The following is a 21,453-nucleotide window of genomic DNA, read 5'->3' as shown; positions in this document are numbered from 1 at the left end:
ACACTTTCAGGAAGCATCATCACAAAGAGTCTGCTGAGCAGCAGAGTGAAATGACAGTGCCATGGCTAACAGGTGCTGAGTTTAGAAAAGGAAGACCTATTACAATCGATGCCTTCACCCGCAGGGGGTTCTGGAAATGACATAAGACCTAATATGGAGGTATCAAGGAGATACAGAGAACCATTCAACAGTATGTCAATCTGAATAAAGATAGACTTTGGTATCCATGACAGCCTTTATCCATGTTTCAATCTGATATCTGTAATGGGTGATAAGATTAATTTTCCCTGACATGCCTCAACAGCACCACAACACACCACTGAACAAACAACCACCTGACATTGTTGCTGACAGATACATTTGCTAACAAGTCTATATTATGTTTCTATGACAATGAACACTAGAGCTTGTATTTTGTTTCTATTTTTCTAGTTACCTCCACTACTCAGTACTTTGTTTGGATTTTCCATTACTGGGAAGTGTTAAAAGCATCATATTTTATGTTCTATCGATGCATTACCTAAACAAAGAATTAGTCTTTTTATACACTCACTTAAAATACAGTAAGGAATCATTCAACACTTTTGGCTTTTCTGTATGGCCTGAGCTGTTTAAACCTTAATTGCATTAATTTTAATTTGACTATTTGCAACAGCACCTCTTGTTACCAGATATTGAGGGTTCTGTTTTCACTGAAGAATTAGTCTGAAACCGTTGCCTTAAAAATGTGTTTGGACATTTTGGTGTTTCAAATCCAGGATTTTTTAAAATGTACATCAGCAGAATACAATTGTTCCCCTGATGTCTTTGCATTTTATTTTTATTTTAAAAACCACCATAATGCACACACAACAAAAAAATGAGCTTAAAAGTCTTTAAGTCTTTTAAAACTTAGCTATGAGAAACGTTGTTTTGTGACATATTTGAAAATTTTCCTTATCTTGCAATATCATGATAAGAGCATTTTCTGAATCCCGTAACAACAATAATACAAAGGATTGAATATGAATAGGTCTAGACAAGTATTTTTCTCCCTCATCATAACTGTAGTAGTGTTTATGAAGAGCCCATAGAAGTTAGGAAACAGCACCTGAAAGATTGTGGAATCACACAGTGTGGGCCACGGCAGACAAATTAAACAACCGGGGACTGGTGAAACTAATCAGGTGATCTCCACTTTGCTTCAGAAATAATTAGACTGGAGTCCTTTTGTAGCTTGTGGCAGGAGCCCAGTCTCAATAGTGGACTGCTATCAGATAAGGATATTTTCTAAAATAGACAAATAACTGGCTTCAAAGGGTCATGGCCCATTAGCTAGGTGATAAACCTCTGGTCCATGAACTCCTTCACCTTCCATCCCCACCCTGATAATTACAGAAGGGTTAACTACTTCTGGTATGTTTGACCTTCTACAGTACCTTCCAAAAAATCACTCCTGTCGTTGATGAATATGGATATTTGTTTAGCAGGACAAAGGGAAAAATAATTCACTAGTACTTTCTTCTGAGAAAGCCAGAGCCCCAAGGATTTTTGATTGAATAATAACGGCATACCGTTATGCATTCCAATAATGTCCGACCTAGATATGAAATGGTACACATAACCATTTCAGTAAATCTTGTCCTTGAGGACCATGATACCTTTTGTTTTTTGTTCTGTAATTCCACAAATTATTTACCAATAGACTTTTCAAGTCTAAAGTAGCTGAAGGATTTAGAGCCCTAGAAATCCTGCATTTATCCAGCTTCCCAGGAGCAGGTTTTTGGGCATCCTGTAGTTAACAGATAAAAATGTAAAATCTACAAAGGAAAGGATCTATGACAATCTTTGCAGAACACATGCCAGTGCAGAAAAATAGAAGTACGAGAGCACTTTTTTTTAAAGAAAAGGTCTTGGCTGGATTTCTTCCAATAAAATTGCTCCAGCTTGCAAAGTTTGAATTAACGAAAGCACTGCAGCATTTGCTGCTCAAATGAAGGTAAGGCACTCATGCAATAACTGTGCCAGCGAGTAGCTGAATCACTAAGCAACAAACAGTATCACGGATATTAGACTTCAGGTTCACATGGATACAGAAACCTGTCTGATGTCTATTCGATTACGTTCTTCTACTTTATAGAGTTGGAAGTGTGTTATATATTGCTTAAGCTTCTTATTGCTAAGCAGCAGTAAATAAGAATATAGATATTCTAAAAAAACAACATACAATAATAGCTAGACAACGGAAATGCTAAAATCCCGGAGATAAAGATAATGAACTAAAGTAAAGAAATGAACTAAAAGTGAATCCAGCATGATCAATATGAAATTATCACAATATCAATTGTGAACAGTTAACATCTACACAAGTTGCAGCAAAGATGGTATAGATTTTTAGACTAGTATAGATTTTTAGAAAACTATACCAGAACTTAAAAAAATCTTTAAAAAATTGTATATACTGTATATATATATAATGGTATGTATAGTTTTATAAATAATTGGCAAGAGCTTGGTCCAATTGCACATGAATAGGTAAATGCAGTCCATTAGCTTTGTGCATTTAATAATAGCCAAATTTGTTGTGTTCACTGAATCATTAGTTTCAAGCTGTGATAAGAACACATCCATACATGTTTATATGCACTTGTTCTTGGCAGATGAAGCCATCTGGCCAGAAAGCGAAGTCTGCATTCTCTACGTCCTGATTTGATATGAAGGAGCACAGCAGCAGTTGAACAGCTAGTCTTTGCCAGCAACACTTAGCCTAGACACAGATAAAGGAGAATGAAATATAAGTTCAGAACCCTTTCTCTTCTTGGCTCAGAGGAGTTTTTGGAAATACACAGAAAACAAATAATTTACAAGCCCCCAGCACCATCCCTGGCCATAAAATAGGTCAGTGTGAAATGCAGTGATAAAAAGTGAGATTATTTTGTTGGAGATACTGTTCTCCACTGAATCACTGCATAATTTTTCATCTTGTCACTATTACTGATAATGCAATTTCCATCTTGCAGCTAAGGTTCAGTTATTGAGTAAAGACTGTAGAAAAAAAAACATTCTGCAGGCAGTGCAGATAGTGCTTTTGTGCAACTCAAGATTAGAAGTATTTACAACGTAAATCCCCCTGTTGAGTAACAGAGAAATTCATTTTTTGTTAATTATCCTGCTAATTATTTCACAACCTGACTTGTAATACCACGTTTTATGGGATTAGAAAAAAAGGTTCACAGAATTCAAGGTCATTTTTGAAATGTCTAAATGTCTAAGTCTTAGACTAAAAGTCTAAGGAATATTATTCTTAACTGCCCTAATTGGCACATTGATAGCCCATTTACAGTGATCAAGAAAGCAACATATTATGTATGATATAATATAGTCTATGCTTCCTGTTTTGTTAAATCCATTTGTGATGATCTATAGACTGATTTCTTTTTTCAGTTTGCTAGTATCTGTAAATATTGAACTCTTCAGTGCCTTATAAGAGCAATTAATTTTTTCACACAGTCTAAAACGGCTATGGGATTTATTCTTTATAAAATTAACCATTATGTTCATTCTTCTACCATACATTTATAAAAGCTTTGAAGAAAAGGTAAAAATATAGCTCAGCACTTGTGGATCTCTAAAACCTAGAAAGCACTGTTCCAGGAGATGCTATTTTATGCTGAAAACTGAGACCTTGACGTGAGACTCCTAAGTGACTCTTCTTTCATCTGTCTTATCAGCACGATATTGTATGTCTGGATTCGGTGGATACAAACTATTTTATTTTACATCATAGTTACAGCAAGTCTGCTTGATACATATACATATAACATATATAATACATATAACTCTGATCTGACATGGAGCTTTTTACTACCAAAATGGGGTGTATGATTGTCATTCAGAAATCACTTGAACATCTTGAGTCCCACCAATCTTATATCCAAATGGAACAACAGAATGCGTTTCAAAGACAGTTTGTTCAGCACCTGGTGACTGATGACTTGCGTTTATGTGCTCACTATGTTAGAACACGGCCAGAAACATTCCCTGGCTAATATAATAATAAGAACTCATCTCTCTGAAGTGATATTGAAAAATAATTACATATAGATTACAAAGATTACATATTTTATACTACTTTAGAAAAATACACGTTAAAATACCTGTTGGTTCTTTTTTCTTATTAACAGCACACTTTTAAATATATATGTGCCTAGGGAGTTAGCTACATATGATTAAAGTAGTCATAATGATTAAACCTGAATGATATTGATCAGATTCAGAGCAGCCTTCAAAGCATCAGTGAATTTATAATAAATGAAATGAATAGACATGCTTGAGGATTCTTCTGTTCAGTAGGGGGTGCTAGATTCCTTGTGTTTGAAACCCTGCAGTGAGGCTGATTTGGTGAGTACATACAGTAGCACCTTAATAACAGCAACACATATGAACTGCACTCCAGAGACCCTTCAGTGGCAGGAACAGGTGCTGTGAAGAATGACCCCTGGTTTAGTACATTAAATAATTTGTATGTTACCTTCTGTTGCAGGTAGGAGAGTAGAAGAACGGACTCCACAATGTGGAAAAAAGAAGTACAGAATAAAAGCATTTCAACCACTGTGTTTTACTCTTAGAAGACCGAGTTTCTTGCACATGAATCTAGAATTCAGCATTTTTTTTAGCCGCTGTTTTGACAAAATTCTGGCTTCTGTATGACAATTCAAAGCTTGTCCTAATCTTTTAGGTAAAGAAGAAAATTAAACAAGCATACACTACACTAAAGACCTGTAGGAAAAAATGTTCTGTGCTGTAAGTTGCAGTTTATCGGGGGCATAACGCTGTTTAAGCCACTACACTTATAAATGTTTTTTTTTTTATTTCGCTTGTTTCACACGTACTTTACATTTAACTTAAATCAGAATATTAACTGCAAGAAGCCCTATTTTGTCTTTCTGTAGACTGCTATAAAATGTTAAATGATTTAGTGGCAGTGGTTATTAAGTGAGGGACATTAAATATGAAACACTCAAAACAGTTTTGGAATGTGATTGTGCTGCAGAGCTTGGATACATCTTGGATACTAAACTTGTGTATAATTTTAAAAGTGTGAATAACCTCCATCTTAATTATCTGATTAAAAAGGAAACCAATCAAAACAATATAAGTAAAGAAACAGGTAAAGGTATATTCCATGCAGAAAGGAATTAAATGTATTCTCTTTTCCTTTGAGCAAGGGATAAATCTTTACTTGTTCCTTTGCAGCCAACACATGCTGACATAACTACTGTACCTACTCAAATACCTGTAACAACAGAAGATACAGCATCACTACATTTGTTTTTAAACAAGTACAGTACATGTGCCCCAACAACTTCATCACTGAAAAACAGTGCTTTCAGACAATAGCCTCAGGGATATGTTTTCTTCTAGCAAGGTCTTGACATGAGAATCTTAATATTTTGTGCAGCTAACAATAAAACAATACATGAAGCACACTTCTACAATGGATCACTGTTTTCCACCCCTAGTGCAAGTCACATTTAAACAACTTAAGATGGGTACATACTGTCAAATTATACTTCAACAGAGCTGAAACTGAACCAGTCAGATCCACGTCATTTTAAGGTGAGATGAAATAGCTGTCTTTTGAACAGTATGTCTTTACTGGGAAACTTAAGTAGTAAAAAACGTATTTTTTATCTTGGCTAGGCTAATTCTGGCAAACTAAGGCATCTACAGTATTTGGGCCAAAATAAATAAATAAAATACTGGAATCTGTGTTGGCAATGATAAAATTGACTAGTATTTTGAAATTCCTTTCGTCCCCTGCCATGAATGTCCTTGGAACATTATTTGCTTCTTCTGTGTGTAAATTAATTGAAATATGGATTTTTCCCAAAACTCCCAAATCCACTTGCTTCTAGACTCATAAACCTTTGATTTAAAAAAATATATATTTCACTGAAGTTTCTACTGTCAAAATGGCTTGAATCAATTTTGACTACAAGACAGTTCTCATACTGGAATTGTATTCTACACATTTACATGAGAAAATGTCAAGAATAAGGCTGCTGAAAACCATCCAAGTCTGATTATGCATATTGGGGACACCTATGTATACTACGGAGGAGGTGAGATTTGCAGTTATTCCTGTTATTACTTCTTTACAATCTAGAACTGAATTCCTTTCCTCTGACTTATTGGACTAACAGTGCAAACATTAGCCTGTTTAATACAAGGGGCAGATAACAAGTCATGGGGACTTGATGATTAATGCGAATACAACAAAAAAACACAGAAGAGGGAGTAAAAGCGAATATGTCCTTATTCAGTGAGTCACCCTCCTGTTGGGAGCTGAGAGAGTGATTTCTGAGGGTCTGGGTTCAACAGGAAAGACCTGTAGGTGCATTATTAAAAGCTTGACCTTTGGCATTGTTGCAATTTCACCCCAGTAAGATTTACCGGAGATTTCAATGCACTCCCATAGCTTCTGAAAAATCCAAGTCCTACCTGTTCACTCCCCTGTGTGAGAAATGCTTTAACATGAATGAGAATTGTGAGCAGCACAACAATGATCACCTTTGGAACAACTGCCTCCCGCAGATGAGAACTGCAGAGTGGCAGAAAAGAAAACTCCTTCAGAGATAACTACTTAAGGTCTACTAAACTCTTGACTACTTCTGAAGAAAAACTTGAAAGGGAGAGGATGTCGAGATGCTCGAAGTAAAACAATACACTTCTTTGTTCTTCAAGTAGAAAACTTGTCTAATCTGCATGAACACGGAATAGACCATAATAAAAGCTTTCTTTAAGTTAAAAAATGGAAATGTGATAGCTCTGATGATGGCACTGTTATGCTAGAACGTATCTGTAATGCTATCTGAATTAAAACTTATTTCAGAAATAGTACTGCCTCCAATTACTAAAAGTGCACTTTACAGTAAATGCTGATTACTAGGATTTTGCTTTGAAGTGTTTTTGCCCCCATGCATGGGATTATGAGTGGTCTGAATTCCAGGAGGCAAATGTACTCCTTTGCATTCAGGTGTCATGACACTGCAGTGGATTACCTTGGCTCAAGGTCAAGACTCTCTGTGCACAATTTTGAGTTTTACAGTTGGAATGGATCATGATTCAGGATTTCATATTATACTCCTGTCAGTCCTAAGTACAGTCAAAGGCCCAGCTAGTCCAAGTTTATTATTGTATGTTTTGCAGCTTTCTTGAACTTTGAAACCTCAGCTACAGTAAGATAATCTATTTTAAGGACTGACATGTTGTAGTTATAGCCATATAAAAGCTGTGATACTCAGAAACAGGTTTCTCATTCACAGAAGCTCCTTCATTGTGTAGGCTTCATCCGTGCTGTAGATGAACTTTTCAGCTTTAGGGGAATAGATCCCTTTATATTAAAACAACATACAGCATACAGCAATTAGGCAGGCCTGATAACTGCTTGGGCTGAGTCACCCTCCAGTGCATGCTGTCATTTGCTGATTATGTTCAGCAAGTACAAAGCAGACACCTATTGAGGCTGTAAAGCTCATTACACTAGAAAGTCATGGTACAGAAGGTAGTTGGCTTCAGATATGAGTTACTTGTTGTGCTTTATGTCATCATGCTGAAAAAAAGTCATTTGAATGCAGAGGAAATTGTCAAAACATTGCAAGTTTGCAATGGTGTTGCTAATAAAAATAGAATATGCGTGAGGGTAAGGCACTACTGTATGACATTGACGTCAAACCACAATTTGACAATAAAAAAAACATTGAACAAGGAAGGGAAACAGTTATCAAGTAAGGATGCTTGTAACTTGGTGAGAACTTCTTTCATTAAAAACATATTAAAAAGTTAGCTTTCTTTTAAAAATAAACAGAGGCGTTGAACACATTTAAACAAAATAACCTTTGGTGTGATTATGGTGTCCACGGACCTGCACAAACATATATTAATATACTAACACATAAAAGCCATGGGTTATTATTACTTAAGGATAGACCCATATCAACATATATTAATGCTTACTGCTGAGATCGCGCTTTCTTTAAAGCAGGAAAAAGAAAATATCCACAAAATTTTTGCTGAGCCCAGAGCTCTTGTTGGGAGTATCTTTCATTCCCACAGAAAACACAGTGCAGCCTGTTCAGTGAGGGGGATTTCTCTTCAGATATTTAAAGTATGCAGGGAGTGAGCAGCACATGAGCTTTTCTTCCCTTACTTCCAGTTTTAAATATAAGACCTGAAATCTCATTTTTCAAAAAGGAAATACAATGTCGTGGTGTGTAGGTTATTCATCGGCTCACTATTCTAAAAATTATTTATTTTTTGTTTTAAAGGATTGTTAATAGAAATCAAAGTGATTATTCTATAATTATAAAAAATCCAAAATATCATTCAAATCAAATTATAGGAATTCATTCCTTAGAAAGCTTGGATTGAGTCATAGTTGTCCAAAGAATACATTTTTCTTTCTATCCTGTCAAATGCTACTGAATGTCTTATTATCATATAAATTTCACACCAGAAGACAAACAATCATATTTATGCATTAATGTAAATACACAATAACACATACACAGATACTTTAAAGGACATTTTTTACCTAAAATGTCTGACACTTGAAACGCTATGTGTATTCCAGGTCCAGGAGCCACATGACATCTTATGCTCTTGTTAAAATTAATCACTTTGGATTCGGTGAATAGGTCAGGTTTGTACTCCTAACTTTCCTTCCGTTTGCTTTCTAAACATTTTACACAGCGATCCTTCCTGAGATAACTGAAAAGATATGAATGTTTACCCTTAAGGTGCTGAAGAACAAGAATAGGAGAATAGAGAGATAACACCCAGATTGCTCCCTGCATCTGCCTGGAGATGTGTGATAAGGGAGTCATTCAGGTGATGCGGAAAAATTAAAGTGCAAGTTACAACAAGGACAGAATGGCGTCTTTAGAGCTCGACAGGCTTCTTGTATTCTGGTCTTCCACTTCCACTTCTATGTGTCTTCCACTTGTTACCTTTGATCTTGACAAGTTTCAGCAAGTCCCACAGAGTTGTCTTGTCTGGTTCAATACAACTGCGAATGTGAATTAACTTTTAAATCACTTTGCTCCACTGCAAAAACTGCTCCAACTTTTGGCTCTCACTTCTCACATTAAAGCTGAAATCCTTCCATTGCTTTTATTGTTTTTAAACTCGTCATGCATTTAAGGTTTACATCACAGGTAAGCCGATGATAGCTCAGCATTCCTCTCTCACTTTATCACATTCCACAGATAAAATAAAAAAAAAATACTGCATACCCTTTCTTTCACCACCAGGAGTTAAGATCGATTTATGCTGTGTGCTAGAATGTAGGGCTGAACCATGATGCGCTGATGTGACAAATTATAATCATCACATTGCTTTCCATAACCACTTATTCAATTCAGAGTCACGTCAGCCTGGGGCCTAGCTCAGGAAGCAGTGGGCTCAAGGCAGGATACACCCCAGAAGGGATGCCAGCTCATTGCAGAGCAGACAAACACAAAACAACACACACTCACACTAGGGCCAATTTAACAGAAACCAATTAACCTGCCAGCATGTCTTTGGACAGTGGAAGAAACCATAGCACCTGGCTATGGCACCCCAGGAATTGAACCCAGGGTCCCTGCATTGTGAGCCAGCAATTGTAACCACTGTGCCATGCACCGTGTCTCCTTTGACCATTTATTTTTTTATTAAAAGATAACATATTCAATTATTTTTAAAAAGTTTGTTAGAAACAAATCTACACATGGTAAACATGTTTTCCTCACCAACCGCAGGAGGAGAACCCTAACAAACCTTGTGTAGCACCGGCTACTGACATAGAAAGCTATATTAGAATGGACTTTTTCAATGGGCTGAAACAATTTTTGGTGTGTCCTTTTAGGCTTATCTTTAGAGCGTGCGTCTGGGATTCATTTCTCTCTTTACCCCCCAGTCCATTATAATATTATGAAAGGCTGCTGCTTACCATCATCCAGGTCTTGCAGGATAATGACCTTGGTGGATGGGTACTCCTGACCAAGGCGCCCACCCATGGGCATACTCAGGGTCACATTGAAGGTCTCCTCTTCCTCGTAAAGTGAGTCATCGATTATAACGACCCGGCAGAACTTGTCCGTCTCATCCTTGTCAAAGCGCAGCACGCTGGTGTGGTCTTCGGGCCTAGAGATGTAGTCCGAGTACGACAGCACTGTGCTGGGAATGGTGCCCGTGGCTGTGGCTGGAAACAAAAGGTGCCAGAGATATGTCACCTGCAAACACCTTCTTTCAGACCTCTCCGAGATCAAGCCCACATGAATAGTGGACAAGCATTTTGTCATGCATATGCCTACATTACATTTACCTTTAGAATAGTTCTAAAAAGCTTTAGCTCGTCTGGGCCAGCAGTTGAAACATTAGAGCTTCATAAAGTGATCATTCTTTAAATATTTGACAAGAAATAAGACTAATAAGGTTAACATATTTTTTCTATTTTTTGTAAAACCAATTAAAATCATAAGCAAACCAATTGTCTACTAAGAAAGCTAATAAAAAATGTCAATTCAAATGTCATTTTCACATTTCTCTGTACTAGGTACTGAGTGCATAAAAGCCTTGCTTCACCTAGCTGATTGTTTCTCTTGTCTTGTCTACAGTATCTGAATTTTGTTCATTAAATCCATACAAAACTGTATTATTAGTCTTGAGAAAATTACTTTTGATTAAACTATTTTTTCATACTTAGATGTCATATTCCTAGCAGTTATGAATTATAGTTTTTAATTACCTATACAGTATATTCTAAATTACATATTTTAAATGTTGAATCATAAATCATAATAATAAGTATTTGACATGTTAGAATTCATCTGGGGCATATGGATAGCAACCACCACAAACCTTTTATCAAATTCTACTTTTCTTCCTTTCCAGTTTTATAAAAGAAAAAAAACCTTCCTACAACTCCAGCAGTTTTAATCGCAGTGTAGCAACAACAAAGATTATATATTTTTTTAAGCACTAAACAATATGGGTTGAGATGCAAAATTGTGGCATCAGCAATAAAAATGAAAAAATAGAAATGAAAAAAATGAACACTAAAAAGCTGTGAGCTATTCCTTCCAAAGAACGTTAAATTATCTTGAGAATGTACACAGGGATCAGGCCCTATGGTACCTTGCTGAGTGTAGCACATGACCATTAGCTCTTGGCTGACATCCCCACTTCTCCTGACCGGTATCATCAGTTCTCCAGCATCTTCCTCAATGGAATAAGAAGACTGTAGGATAAAGACTGTCGACTCTGTATGTGAGAAAAAAAAGCAAAATGCATTGTGATACCATCTAGCTCAATGCGTAATATTAAGACAACCTCTGGACCCAGACCTCCAAAAATGTACTTCTTCTTTGGTTTCAAAGATGGAATTACAGTTATCGTGTGTATAAAACACATGCATTATCTTCTTCTCCCTTTTTGGACTGTCATTTTTAAGTTATTGTCTCATAGCAGCACAGATCAGTTACTGACACTACTGAATTTTCACCATTTAAATTCAGTCTGAAAAGGCCTGTTTTAAATGGACTGCAGCATTTGCCACAAATGGAAAGCAGTGTATAAGCCACAAAGGAACTTGTGGAACTTATATATTTATGTGTTGAAAGCATTTTGTCACTGTCGAAAGATCTTATTAGCTATTTTTACTTCAGACTTGAGTAGTCTTGGTATTGTGACATAGTAACAATTGTAGTAGTGTTGTCATTGTTATGTTTTGCATCTCCTTCCAAAATCTAACCCTGTAATTTTGAGATGAAAAACTGTGCCGGTACCTACAATTTATCTCATTCAGTTTTTCAGCAAAGGTATCCAATCTTTATTTATAGAGAGAGCAAAAAAAAAAGGACAATGCACTTTAGAATAAACACAGTGGAAGCCAATCTTCTATTTGATAAGACAGGCTTTTATAAAGTGAACAGTTCTTGAGGACATCACATTTACAATCAAAAGCAATGTAGCTTCCTGGGATGCGAAAAAAAAAATACATTTCTTTTAATTAAAGGTTGCATAAGCATAAGAAAGGATGGTAATGAAAATGGAGATCGCTGATCTAAATAGTTTCACGCAAACCTGTTATTTTGAATTCTGAATCAGGCTTGTAATTCTTTTTCAGAGCCATTTTCCTCAGAGGTTAAAACACACTTGGAACACATGAATGCATCAAAAACAAACAAGATATGGAACCCAAATAAGTGTTGATACGTTTATGTTTAGGATGTCTTTTGACCAAAAACACACTACAGTGTGGCATATAGCTTCCCAACAGTGGACAAATCACCTCAGAGTCTGGTAAAAAGTATTACATATATTGTATGTCATTAATTACATATTTAGATCAACCATGTTACTGAGAATACAGTTTGGAACAAAAAGCAGAATATCTCAACAACAAAATAAATTATTTTTTTATCATGGAATTGTGATATGCATTTTTTTTGCATCCAATAAATCTGTGAAACATAGAAATAAGGCACTCCAATGTGGGTTTGAAAGTTGCTAGCATTCTGTTTAAAACAGTGCTGTTGTTTAACAGTGATATTGTGGGGAACAACAAAGACAGTTTTCCATTGGGAGTCCTGGTTCAATAGTCTTTATTCTACTTCCCTGTTCCAGATTCCTTCTATTTATTTACTCATCCTGTTTGATCTAATCCACAGTACATTCCCTATTTATCTAAACACATTCTTTCCACAGAACAAAACCTGAATCACACTCTACCCATCTCCTCTTCAAAAGAAATATAAAGAGCTGTAGAAAGTGGATATCTTTATGAATGATATGATTTTTCAAATTATGGAGGTGGTTCTTAAAAATCACCTTCATCATCTTCTTCTTCTTCTTTATATATATATATCAATTCATGTTTTGGCACTGGTTGTAAAAGTTAACATTTTCTGCCCGAAATAAACACAATTTCAAAACCTACAGAAAGTTTGTTCAAGCATCAGCCTTTGGTGCAATGTCAGATAAAGTTTTGTACATCAACACATTCTCTCAGAAATACACTGCTCAGCTCATCTCAGAGGTAAAAAACCAGAAACAACAACAAGAAAAAAAACCTTTTAAATATTCTAGGCATGCTTGTCAGCAAGTTGAAACCTGCGTTTTAAAAAAAAACTTTCAGAAAAGAGGGTTTTGACAAATTCCCCAAGAAGTCAAAATGATGATCATTTAATGAAGACAAATAAAAAAAACAACTTTGCAAAAATACATGTGTGATGCGATAGATTCAATGTCAAATGTTTATAGTGTCCCCAAAGATAAGAATAAAGGTTTACATTACAACTAAATGTCAACTTGCATTTTTTTCTAAATTATTTGAAGACTTTTTCTTCTATTCATTGTGTTCTATACTCTTATCTAATTTGGTACTCCTGGCAAATCTGCCTGAGAAATGAAATTTGCAGCTACGATATATATAGTTTTGCTCAGGAGACAAAAAGATATGAGTAACCTAAAGTGTAACATAAAAGAAAAGATCTCTCATCTTCCTTGTCAGTTTCACAGGTTAGAATTTCAAACTTTCTCCAATCAATCTGCAACCTATTAATCTTTCAGAAAAATAGCTGAATGGTGGCGGCACTTAAAAAGTCTGGAATTTCAACTACAGAATTGTCAGAAAAAATAAAAGCAAAGTTGAACAGGCAATTAACTCAATTAAGAAACAGAGAGCCCATATAAGATGAGAATCAGTAACCCTTGTGGGTCATGAGAACCAACCAATTGGAAATCATTCACAATTCTCACTTGCTGATGAGTGTGGCCAGTGGCTGTGAACTGCACCTAGTAAAACCATAGTGAGTGCCCTTGGATAAAGATGTCAGCCAGCCAAAAACATAAAAAGAATACAATGTATACTTTATGTAACCAAGTGGCAATGTGCAGGCACAGGAGTCCGGAGTAGCGTCCTCACTCTGACTTGTAGTTAGATTCCCACTACCAGCTATACCACTCCTGGGAATTCCTCTGAAACCCTCCCATGTTTTTATTCTATTATTTTATGGTTAGTGATGTCAGTGTTTTGCTGTTTATGGTTTAAGATACATGTGTTAAACACTATTAGTTACTGTAAATGTGTTAAGCTCTTAGGTTAACAGTGTCTGTTTGATGGGAGTTAAGAGTAATTTAACTGTACTGTTAGAAATTATTATGTTAATTTTGTGTTCAAACAGTAATGTATATGTAAAAGTTTAAATGGGAGAATTTAAAATGTATGAGGCTGGGAGTTCCCCACTACCAGCTGCAGTGCTCCTATTAATTCCTCTGGAAACTCTCTCAAGATTTTTGCTTTTTTAAAATATTAAATAAATAAAGGAATCCCGTGTTAATTTGTTCTGCATGTGGACTTCTGACAACAGACCACCAACGGTGAAGCTGCCAGGACTAGGAGGGACCTGTGGCACGTCACCATTGACAGACAGCCATGACATACAGTACAGTAGATGAGTCGTGACATACAGTAGATGCTGTCAGGAAGTGGGTTTTATGGGAATTGTAGTTCCTAAGATAAAGCTGTGTCTGTAAGTGATCATACACTTTCTACACTCAGCTCACCTTGATGTTAACCCATGTGCCCTGGCAAGCAGCATAAAATATTAGCTACTGCCTTCTATGGATACTTATTAAGACAGGGTTACAAATACAAAATACACAATGTAACAAACAACTCTCATGCATCCCACTTTTTTAAAAAAACCCTACAACATTTCCTTATTCCTGCTGCTGAATCTTATCAACAAGACGATAAATATCACAGGGCAAGACATGAATAGAGTTTCTAACTTTCATTATGTTATCAAAGTGTATGAAATCTAGCCTTAGACTAAACATTTTCTATCAAAGGGAATTCTATTAGAATATAAACAGTTTCCTGCGTAGCTATGCTATTTAGACGTTTTAAAAACCTGTTCAAATACTTGTTTCTGCAGCTGTTAGAACCACTGTGCTGACAACCACCCTCTCTTTGAACATCTAAACTGTATGCAAACTTTAACAAATTTTGGAAGCACCTTATCTGAAGAGGCCAAGACTCAGAGGCAAAAACACTCTAAACCCTGTCCAATCCCTTGCATATAAATGAGATTGTGATTCTCAGGGCAGCATGTCTAACACACTTGCAGCCACACACCTCATCCATAAATCCCCAGGGCCATTTCAGACACATTAGAAGGCATGATCCGCAAAATCAAGTGCAGATGTTGGCTGAGCAGACGTTAGGCACTTGTTGCTCTTATCAACAGCCCACCTTCACTCATACAAACGAATCCTGCACTTTGGCTCCATGGCCTGTGGACTTTTATCACACAGAACACGAAACAGATGGAGAATGATTTGGTTTCTCTGCAACGTTCCAAAACTCAGTGTTATTTTGACAACAATCGTGTTTTTTATCTTACAGTACTTTCTCACACCAAATTCCAGGCAGGGTTGTAAAAAGGAGCCCAGAGCCAAGAAGAATTGTGAAGGCAATCATTCCACTTATGTTCCAGCACACTTTTAGCAAGTTTTAAAATGTCAAAATTTGAACAAAATCAATGGCAATAATAACATTATACATCTGTGCATACTGTATGCTGCAACATTAATTCTAAATAGGTCTGCGACATCTGGGCTTTGAAAATTCAATTTATGAGGCAGTTTTTAAAAATCATTGTTTTTCTACAAATTGCTTGTGTTTTTTACCCCCTGGGTTGCTTTAAGGAGTGTTGGAAGAACATAACAAACATTCAGTGTGTTCAATTATTTCCTTTCTCGTCTGGTCCCACAGTCTCAATGTGGCACGATCCAGTTGTCGTTAAGTTGATAAGTGTTTGTCTAAAACCATTTTCCATCAAGCATTTCTTGTTAATGATTATAACTGACTTGCCATCTCTTAGGTTCTGGATCAAATTAAAGAAAATTGACTTTTTGTGGAGCTGTTATTCAGTCAATAATGTGACAGAAGTAACTTTTTCAAATGATTAGCTCAAAAGTACTATAATGATAAACTGATTTATTTAGGGTTTAAGCAAGGGTTTTGCCTTCATATCTTTTTTGACACAATAATTAATCTTTATTAGATGGATCTCATGCACATGAGTTTTTAAAGTTTACTTAGCCCCCTTAAAATCAGTAAGAGATCAAGACTAATAAAGTGATAATGAAAGCTCTCCTGAGGAGCTGTTGGAACTTTAATAAGCCAGCATGAGCACTCCATGATTCTCTTTGAACACACTGCAGAGCCAGCAATAAAGCTATCTTATATAAATGCAACTGTATGAGCAATTAGATTCATCACAGATTGGAATGTTAACAAATGTGTCAAGGGGCAAGGCAGAGATTGGAATCAAAAGGTTTTGATCTGTTCTAAATATATAAAAGTGATCAAATCAAACTTTTGACTTGCCTGTCACCTGGCAATTGAAAATTGCAGATCTGAAATTCAGAGGAACCTCTTTATGATTGATCCTTCATCATCATCAATTACTTCTACTAATATTGCTATATTCTCTGCTGTGTATTATTGTGAGAATCCTTAAGTGGCTTTTTTAAACTGTATGGATGTCTACAGAGAAACAAATTAAGCAAATAAGGACAGTCCCATTTATATTGAGCTGGTAATTGTGAAGGTGTAGCTACTATGACATTCTACATTGGCTGATCATGTAAAGCAAACTTTGAGTTGTTGCATTCAGATATTTTGATGAATATGACTAAAGTGAATTAAAATTGCTACATGACAAGCTAGGTTTTTTTCCAACCCAAACTAAGCTGTATTAATATAAAGTTAGAAAAAAACTTGTGGAGGGTTTGAGCAAATTGTTGAATCTCACAGCATGCATGCAGTATACCTTCTGACTGTGTCTAAGACTTTTGCAGTGAATTAGTTGACAACAATTAGTTTAGTTTAGTTGACAACGTTATTTAAGTCAACAATGGAAAACTCCAGATATTTAATCCTACTTCCATGTCATTTTTCTCAAGTGAAATAATTATTTGGATCAGTCGGATCACCATCTGAATCAGTCAAACCATCTATTTTGTGGTTGTATCCAGTTGCTAACTAAAAACTACCTACAGGACTCTTGTTCACAATTGTAACTGCTCATCCCCAATGTTTGCCAAAATACTCTAAAAGCACAATTCCAGAACTGTACAAAGAAAACTTTTTCACTGATCTGAAACCTAAGAATGTGGCAGTGACATTTTGCTGTTGGGTCAATGTTTTAATTCCATACAGATCTTACATATTTTTAAAAAAGACAGCTGGAAATCACAGCAAATGTTCAGTTCAAGGAGTGTGGGCTTAGGGTGGCCCTTTGATATGACTCTGTTTGAACATCTTCGGGATGAATCATCCTACAGTACTTCTTTATTCACACTTTGTTACCTTTCAAAAAGGAATGGAGGTTTCATTATATCTCTCCCCTTGGGACCCCTAGATTTTTACAGTGCTTCAAGGCAAACTACAATAAGATCACGTAAAGGAAAAAAGATTCTAAGAGAACATGTAATCTGCAACCCCAAACATTGCTGCTTTTAAACAGAGATAAACAGTAGAGAGACTCCTCCACTTGATATATGCTGTCACTGAAGCATATAAAGTACATCAGACATTCTGCTATTTGAAATGAAGACTCCCTCCTATACATTTAAATTGATAAAACTGTTAATGTAATGTGGCATCCCTTGCAAAAGGTGATAATCTGCAAGGGTAGAAATGGGATTCTACATCTGCTAAATGCCAATGTTGCATTACCTGAAAGGTCAGACATCTCTAGGAGATGAAAATGTTTTCTCGTTCTTAGAGGAAGGCCTTACCTTTTTTCACATAACATTTCACCTACAGTTTACAGTATGTTTTGAGCAAAAGCAATTTACAGAAACCAAGGGGTTAACTAGATAACAACAAGTATTGCTGCAATGTCCCTACCGACAGGACCTTGATTATACGTACAAGGGGATTGTGCAACTTTCTCAGGACAACACAAAGCAAGCAAGTGCCTGAGCTGGAGCCTGAGACAAAAATCTCTTGGTAACAAGCTCTTGACTTTAACCACTGGCCTACTTAGCCTTCACTTCAGTCAACTTTGAAGCAGCAAGATATTTCCTTAATGGGGTACGTATAGTTAACATCTAATCTTTTGAAACACACATGCCTTCTGAGTAACCACAAGAGTACATCAATCTTGTGGTTACCACCTTCGCACTAGACCTTTTTGGTGATGTGGTAATGTTTTCACCCACTCCAGCATTGCATGCCTCATCTCCAGACCAGATTACTACTCCAAAATTTTATGTTTACATTTGGTTCATAAAATTATTGTATTTAGGTTGTAATTGCGTTTCTACTTTGTAAATCCATTTGTTCATTTTCAGAATGAGACTAACCCTGGCAAGAGCTGTAGTGAACCAGAACCTAACCAAGATGAACAGAGCACCAGGTTGGGCTAACTTACTTTGTATTGTTTAAAAACAATTAAAAAGCAAAATCCTTACAATTGATTTCATTGTATCTGTTATGTTATTTACAGTACAAAAGCCTTTGACGTTTGCTTATTTTTTGACAACCCCACAGAGACTCCCGCTGGAAGACTGATATTAAGTTGAGCTCCAATTGAAAAATAAAAATGAATCCTTGTTTTTGAAGATGCTAATATATTCCAAAACATAATTTTGTATTAGTTTACGGGCACTGCAGAAGACAAAGACCAATACCATGGTGCTGTAGCTTTATTGCTGGCGAGAGGTAATGGGGTGCCATTCTGGATTGTAAATCTGGCAGTGACCTAGACAGAAGCCCTGTTAAGGTTTGACACAACAGAGCTAATGTGCTGTGGCAGAGAAGGGAAGGCAGATGAAAGGGAAACACTAACATTAAACAAACAGGTCAAAGAGCACCATGTACTTCTTACTTCCCAACAGAGAACTGGTGAACCTACTGCCACTCATGTCTGCAGTATAATGCACCTGTTGTCAAACCGACTTGCTCTCGTCTTTTTGTGAGATAATTCGATTTGTCACCTTTTAGCATAAAATTGAGGAGAAAGGAGAAAAAAAACAAGATATGTTTTTTGTTATGAAGCTGGCCCACCCCTCCCTTAAAGCCTTCTTTAAACTTGCAAAAAGTATTCGTTAAAACCTTACTGGAGACATTTTCACACCTAACACAATAACTATAATACTATTTGTGCATCAAATGAGGAACGTTGAATCTCTTTCTGAAATGTTAAGGCAGAGGTACTCAAAAGGCCGTTAATAGATAAAAGTCACCCCTCAAGCTCTTTTTGCAATAACACAAAATATTTTTAAACTGAAAACCCCATCTCTGCTTTAATGGTGTGGATAAGCTCTAGATCCCTTTTATCACTGTTCAGACAGAACATGCCGAGTGAATTGTCCCTCACCTTTGCTCCTTTCTCTGCATTTAGTTGCTGCAAGTATAAAACAAGAATGTTTCAAAGAATTCAGTTGTTGCCTCTTTCTATCTATTAGCGGACTAGACTGGTAAAATACAGGGAATTATCTGGTGTTGTGTTGACACTGCTGTAGTAGGTTCTGAAGTGAAGGTGATTTATGTTTAAACTAAGCATCTGCGTTTTCAAAACGTCAAAAAGAAAAAAAGGAAAAGTGAAGGACTTACCATCAGCTGGGTCAAGGATCTCCACTGTGGCAATTTCAGGAAACTCTAGAGCAGCCATGACTGGTTCGGACAGGACAATTTGAAACGTCTCAGACTGCTCATACTCCTGGTCAGTCAGGATCCGAACTTTCCACATTGCCGTGGTTTGGCCTGGGTTAAACTGCACTTGCTTCTGCAGTTTCCCCCTAAAATCTTTGTCTTTTTCCGCTGTGCCATCCTTGGTGCCAATGCCTGTCAGGGAATCAACAAGAAAACCTCATCAATGAAAGGCCTGCAGAACGCATGTAAATTCATATACACTTACTGTTTACAAACAGACATGTTTTTAAATTTGCTTTAAAAAAAAATCAAAGACCTAGAGGCCAGCCACTGGGCCTGCCTTTGTTCTGCTTTTCCCAAACATCATCTCCCTTATCCGAGGAGGACAAAGCTTTCCAGCATATAGAGAATAGAAGTAAACTGCGATGGAAATCCGATTTATTTTAATTCAGAGCTAATACAGTCACCTCCAGTTTCAAAACACACAATTGTAAGGTCCTATAAAAATTTTCTAGCCAATGTAATGCCATCAGTTCCAGTGTAAAGCCATCAAAGGCCTTGTGAAAAACTTCTTTCCTGAGATTTCTGTTCTGCTGTCAAGGGAAAGACTTCAGAAAATGGTGTCACATGGATGGTCTCATCTCAGGGTCTGCTTCTAAAAGGTTATGTCTACCAATGGGACAGGATAATCAATTTTCTGTCATCCCTGACACATAAGGCCATTTTCAGCTCTGTCAGTCAGGCCCCTACACGTACATCACCGTTGTCTCATTCGCTTTTTTAAGCTGGTCTCCCGCTCAGTTGGGTGCCCACCATGCCTGCTGAAAAGTGTTTGATCTCAACAACTTCAAGCTACAGAGCTGGCAGATCACCTTCTGTCTGGGCTGTTATGACAGCTGCTGTACGCTACAGAAACTCGCCGAGTTCTTTTTGATTGCAGTGCGCCACACTGCAAGACACTGGCTTTTAATAAAACATCAGACCTCAGTGGCTATTGCTAAGGTCAAGATGGTAACTTTTTTGCTTATGCGTGGCTGTAAATGTATGAGCATCGCAAGCCATTAAGCCTTAAGGACTGTTGCCACAAAACCCACACTAATATCTAATTTTGTCATTGGTTCACACAGCTTTAAAAAATCCAGCCAAGATTCAAACAGTATACAGTATGTACACTGGAAAAAAAAATCAAACTTTGCAAAAATCTTCAAAGTAAGCCCTTGAGTAAAATGAATGATTTTTCACATCCATATTTATTCTTGCAGTAGGAGTCAGATTCCCTTAGGATCAATAAGTTCATGAACATGCTGTGAGCACACTTTTCTTTGTTAAAGCTGCAGTAGAAAAATCCATTGTGATAAATAGAGGGTATAGCACAGTCAACTCTTGAAAGAATTAGAGCTAACATTTACAGTTACTAATGGTTAACATTGCCACCAGGAGTCAACACCAAAACAAGATAATTTTCTTAGCTAAACTGTGACAAGACTGAGGTTCTGCCTTCCAAAATCAGTTCAACAAAGCTGGTAACTTCAGTGCTGCTGCTGACAGTGATTAAATAAAACTCTTTAAGATTTAAGAAACATTAGTGTTAAATTTGACCCTGTGTTGACTTCTTTAGTTTATCTTTAAGTTTATCTTTCTCCCACCTGTGTGATACTGTTTGGTTAAGACTTTAGTTCTGGTACGTGATGCTGAAATATTGATTTATGCCTGTATTTAACCAAGATTAGACTACTCTAACGCCTCACTTATTG

At 36.6% G+C, this 21,453-nt stretch overlaps 1 protein-coding gene across 1 annotated transcript in view; it reads right to left on the bottom strand.

The window, feature by feature from the left end:
* LOC102691469 (FRAS1 related extracellular matrix 2) overlaps nt 1-21,453 on the bottom strand; it is a 99,897-nt gene that overhangs the window by 33,296 nt on the left and 45,148 nt on the right. Inside the window, exons 4-6 of the mRNA XM_006628223.3 lie at nt 19,661-19,891; nt 11,161-11,286; nt 9,974-10,225 (exon numbers count right to left, since the gene is read on the bottom strand). Of these exons, the coding sequence (XP_006628286.2) occupies nt 9,974-10,225; nt 11,161-11,286; nt 19,661-19,891 (609 nt within the window). The remainder of the gene's footprint in view (nt 1-9,973; nt 10,226-11,160; nt 11,287-19,660; nt 19,892-21,453) is intronic.

The sequence above is a fragment of the Lepisosteus oculatus genome, chromosome 5 (assembly GCF_040954835.1).
Source record: "Lepisosteus oculatus isolate fLepOcu1 chromosome 5, fLepOcu1.hap2, whole genome shotgun sequence".
Classification (NCBI taxonomy): domain Eukaryota; kingdom Metazoa; phylum Chordata; class Actinopteri; order Semionotiformes; family Lepisosteidae; genus Lepisosteus; species Lepisosteus oculatus.
This window is presented reverse-complemented; position numbering and strand designations above follow the sequence as displayed.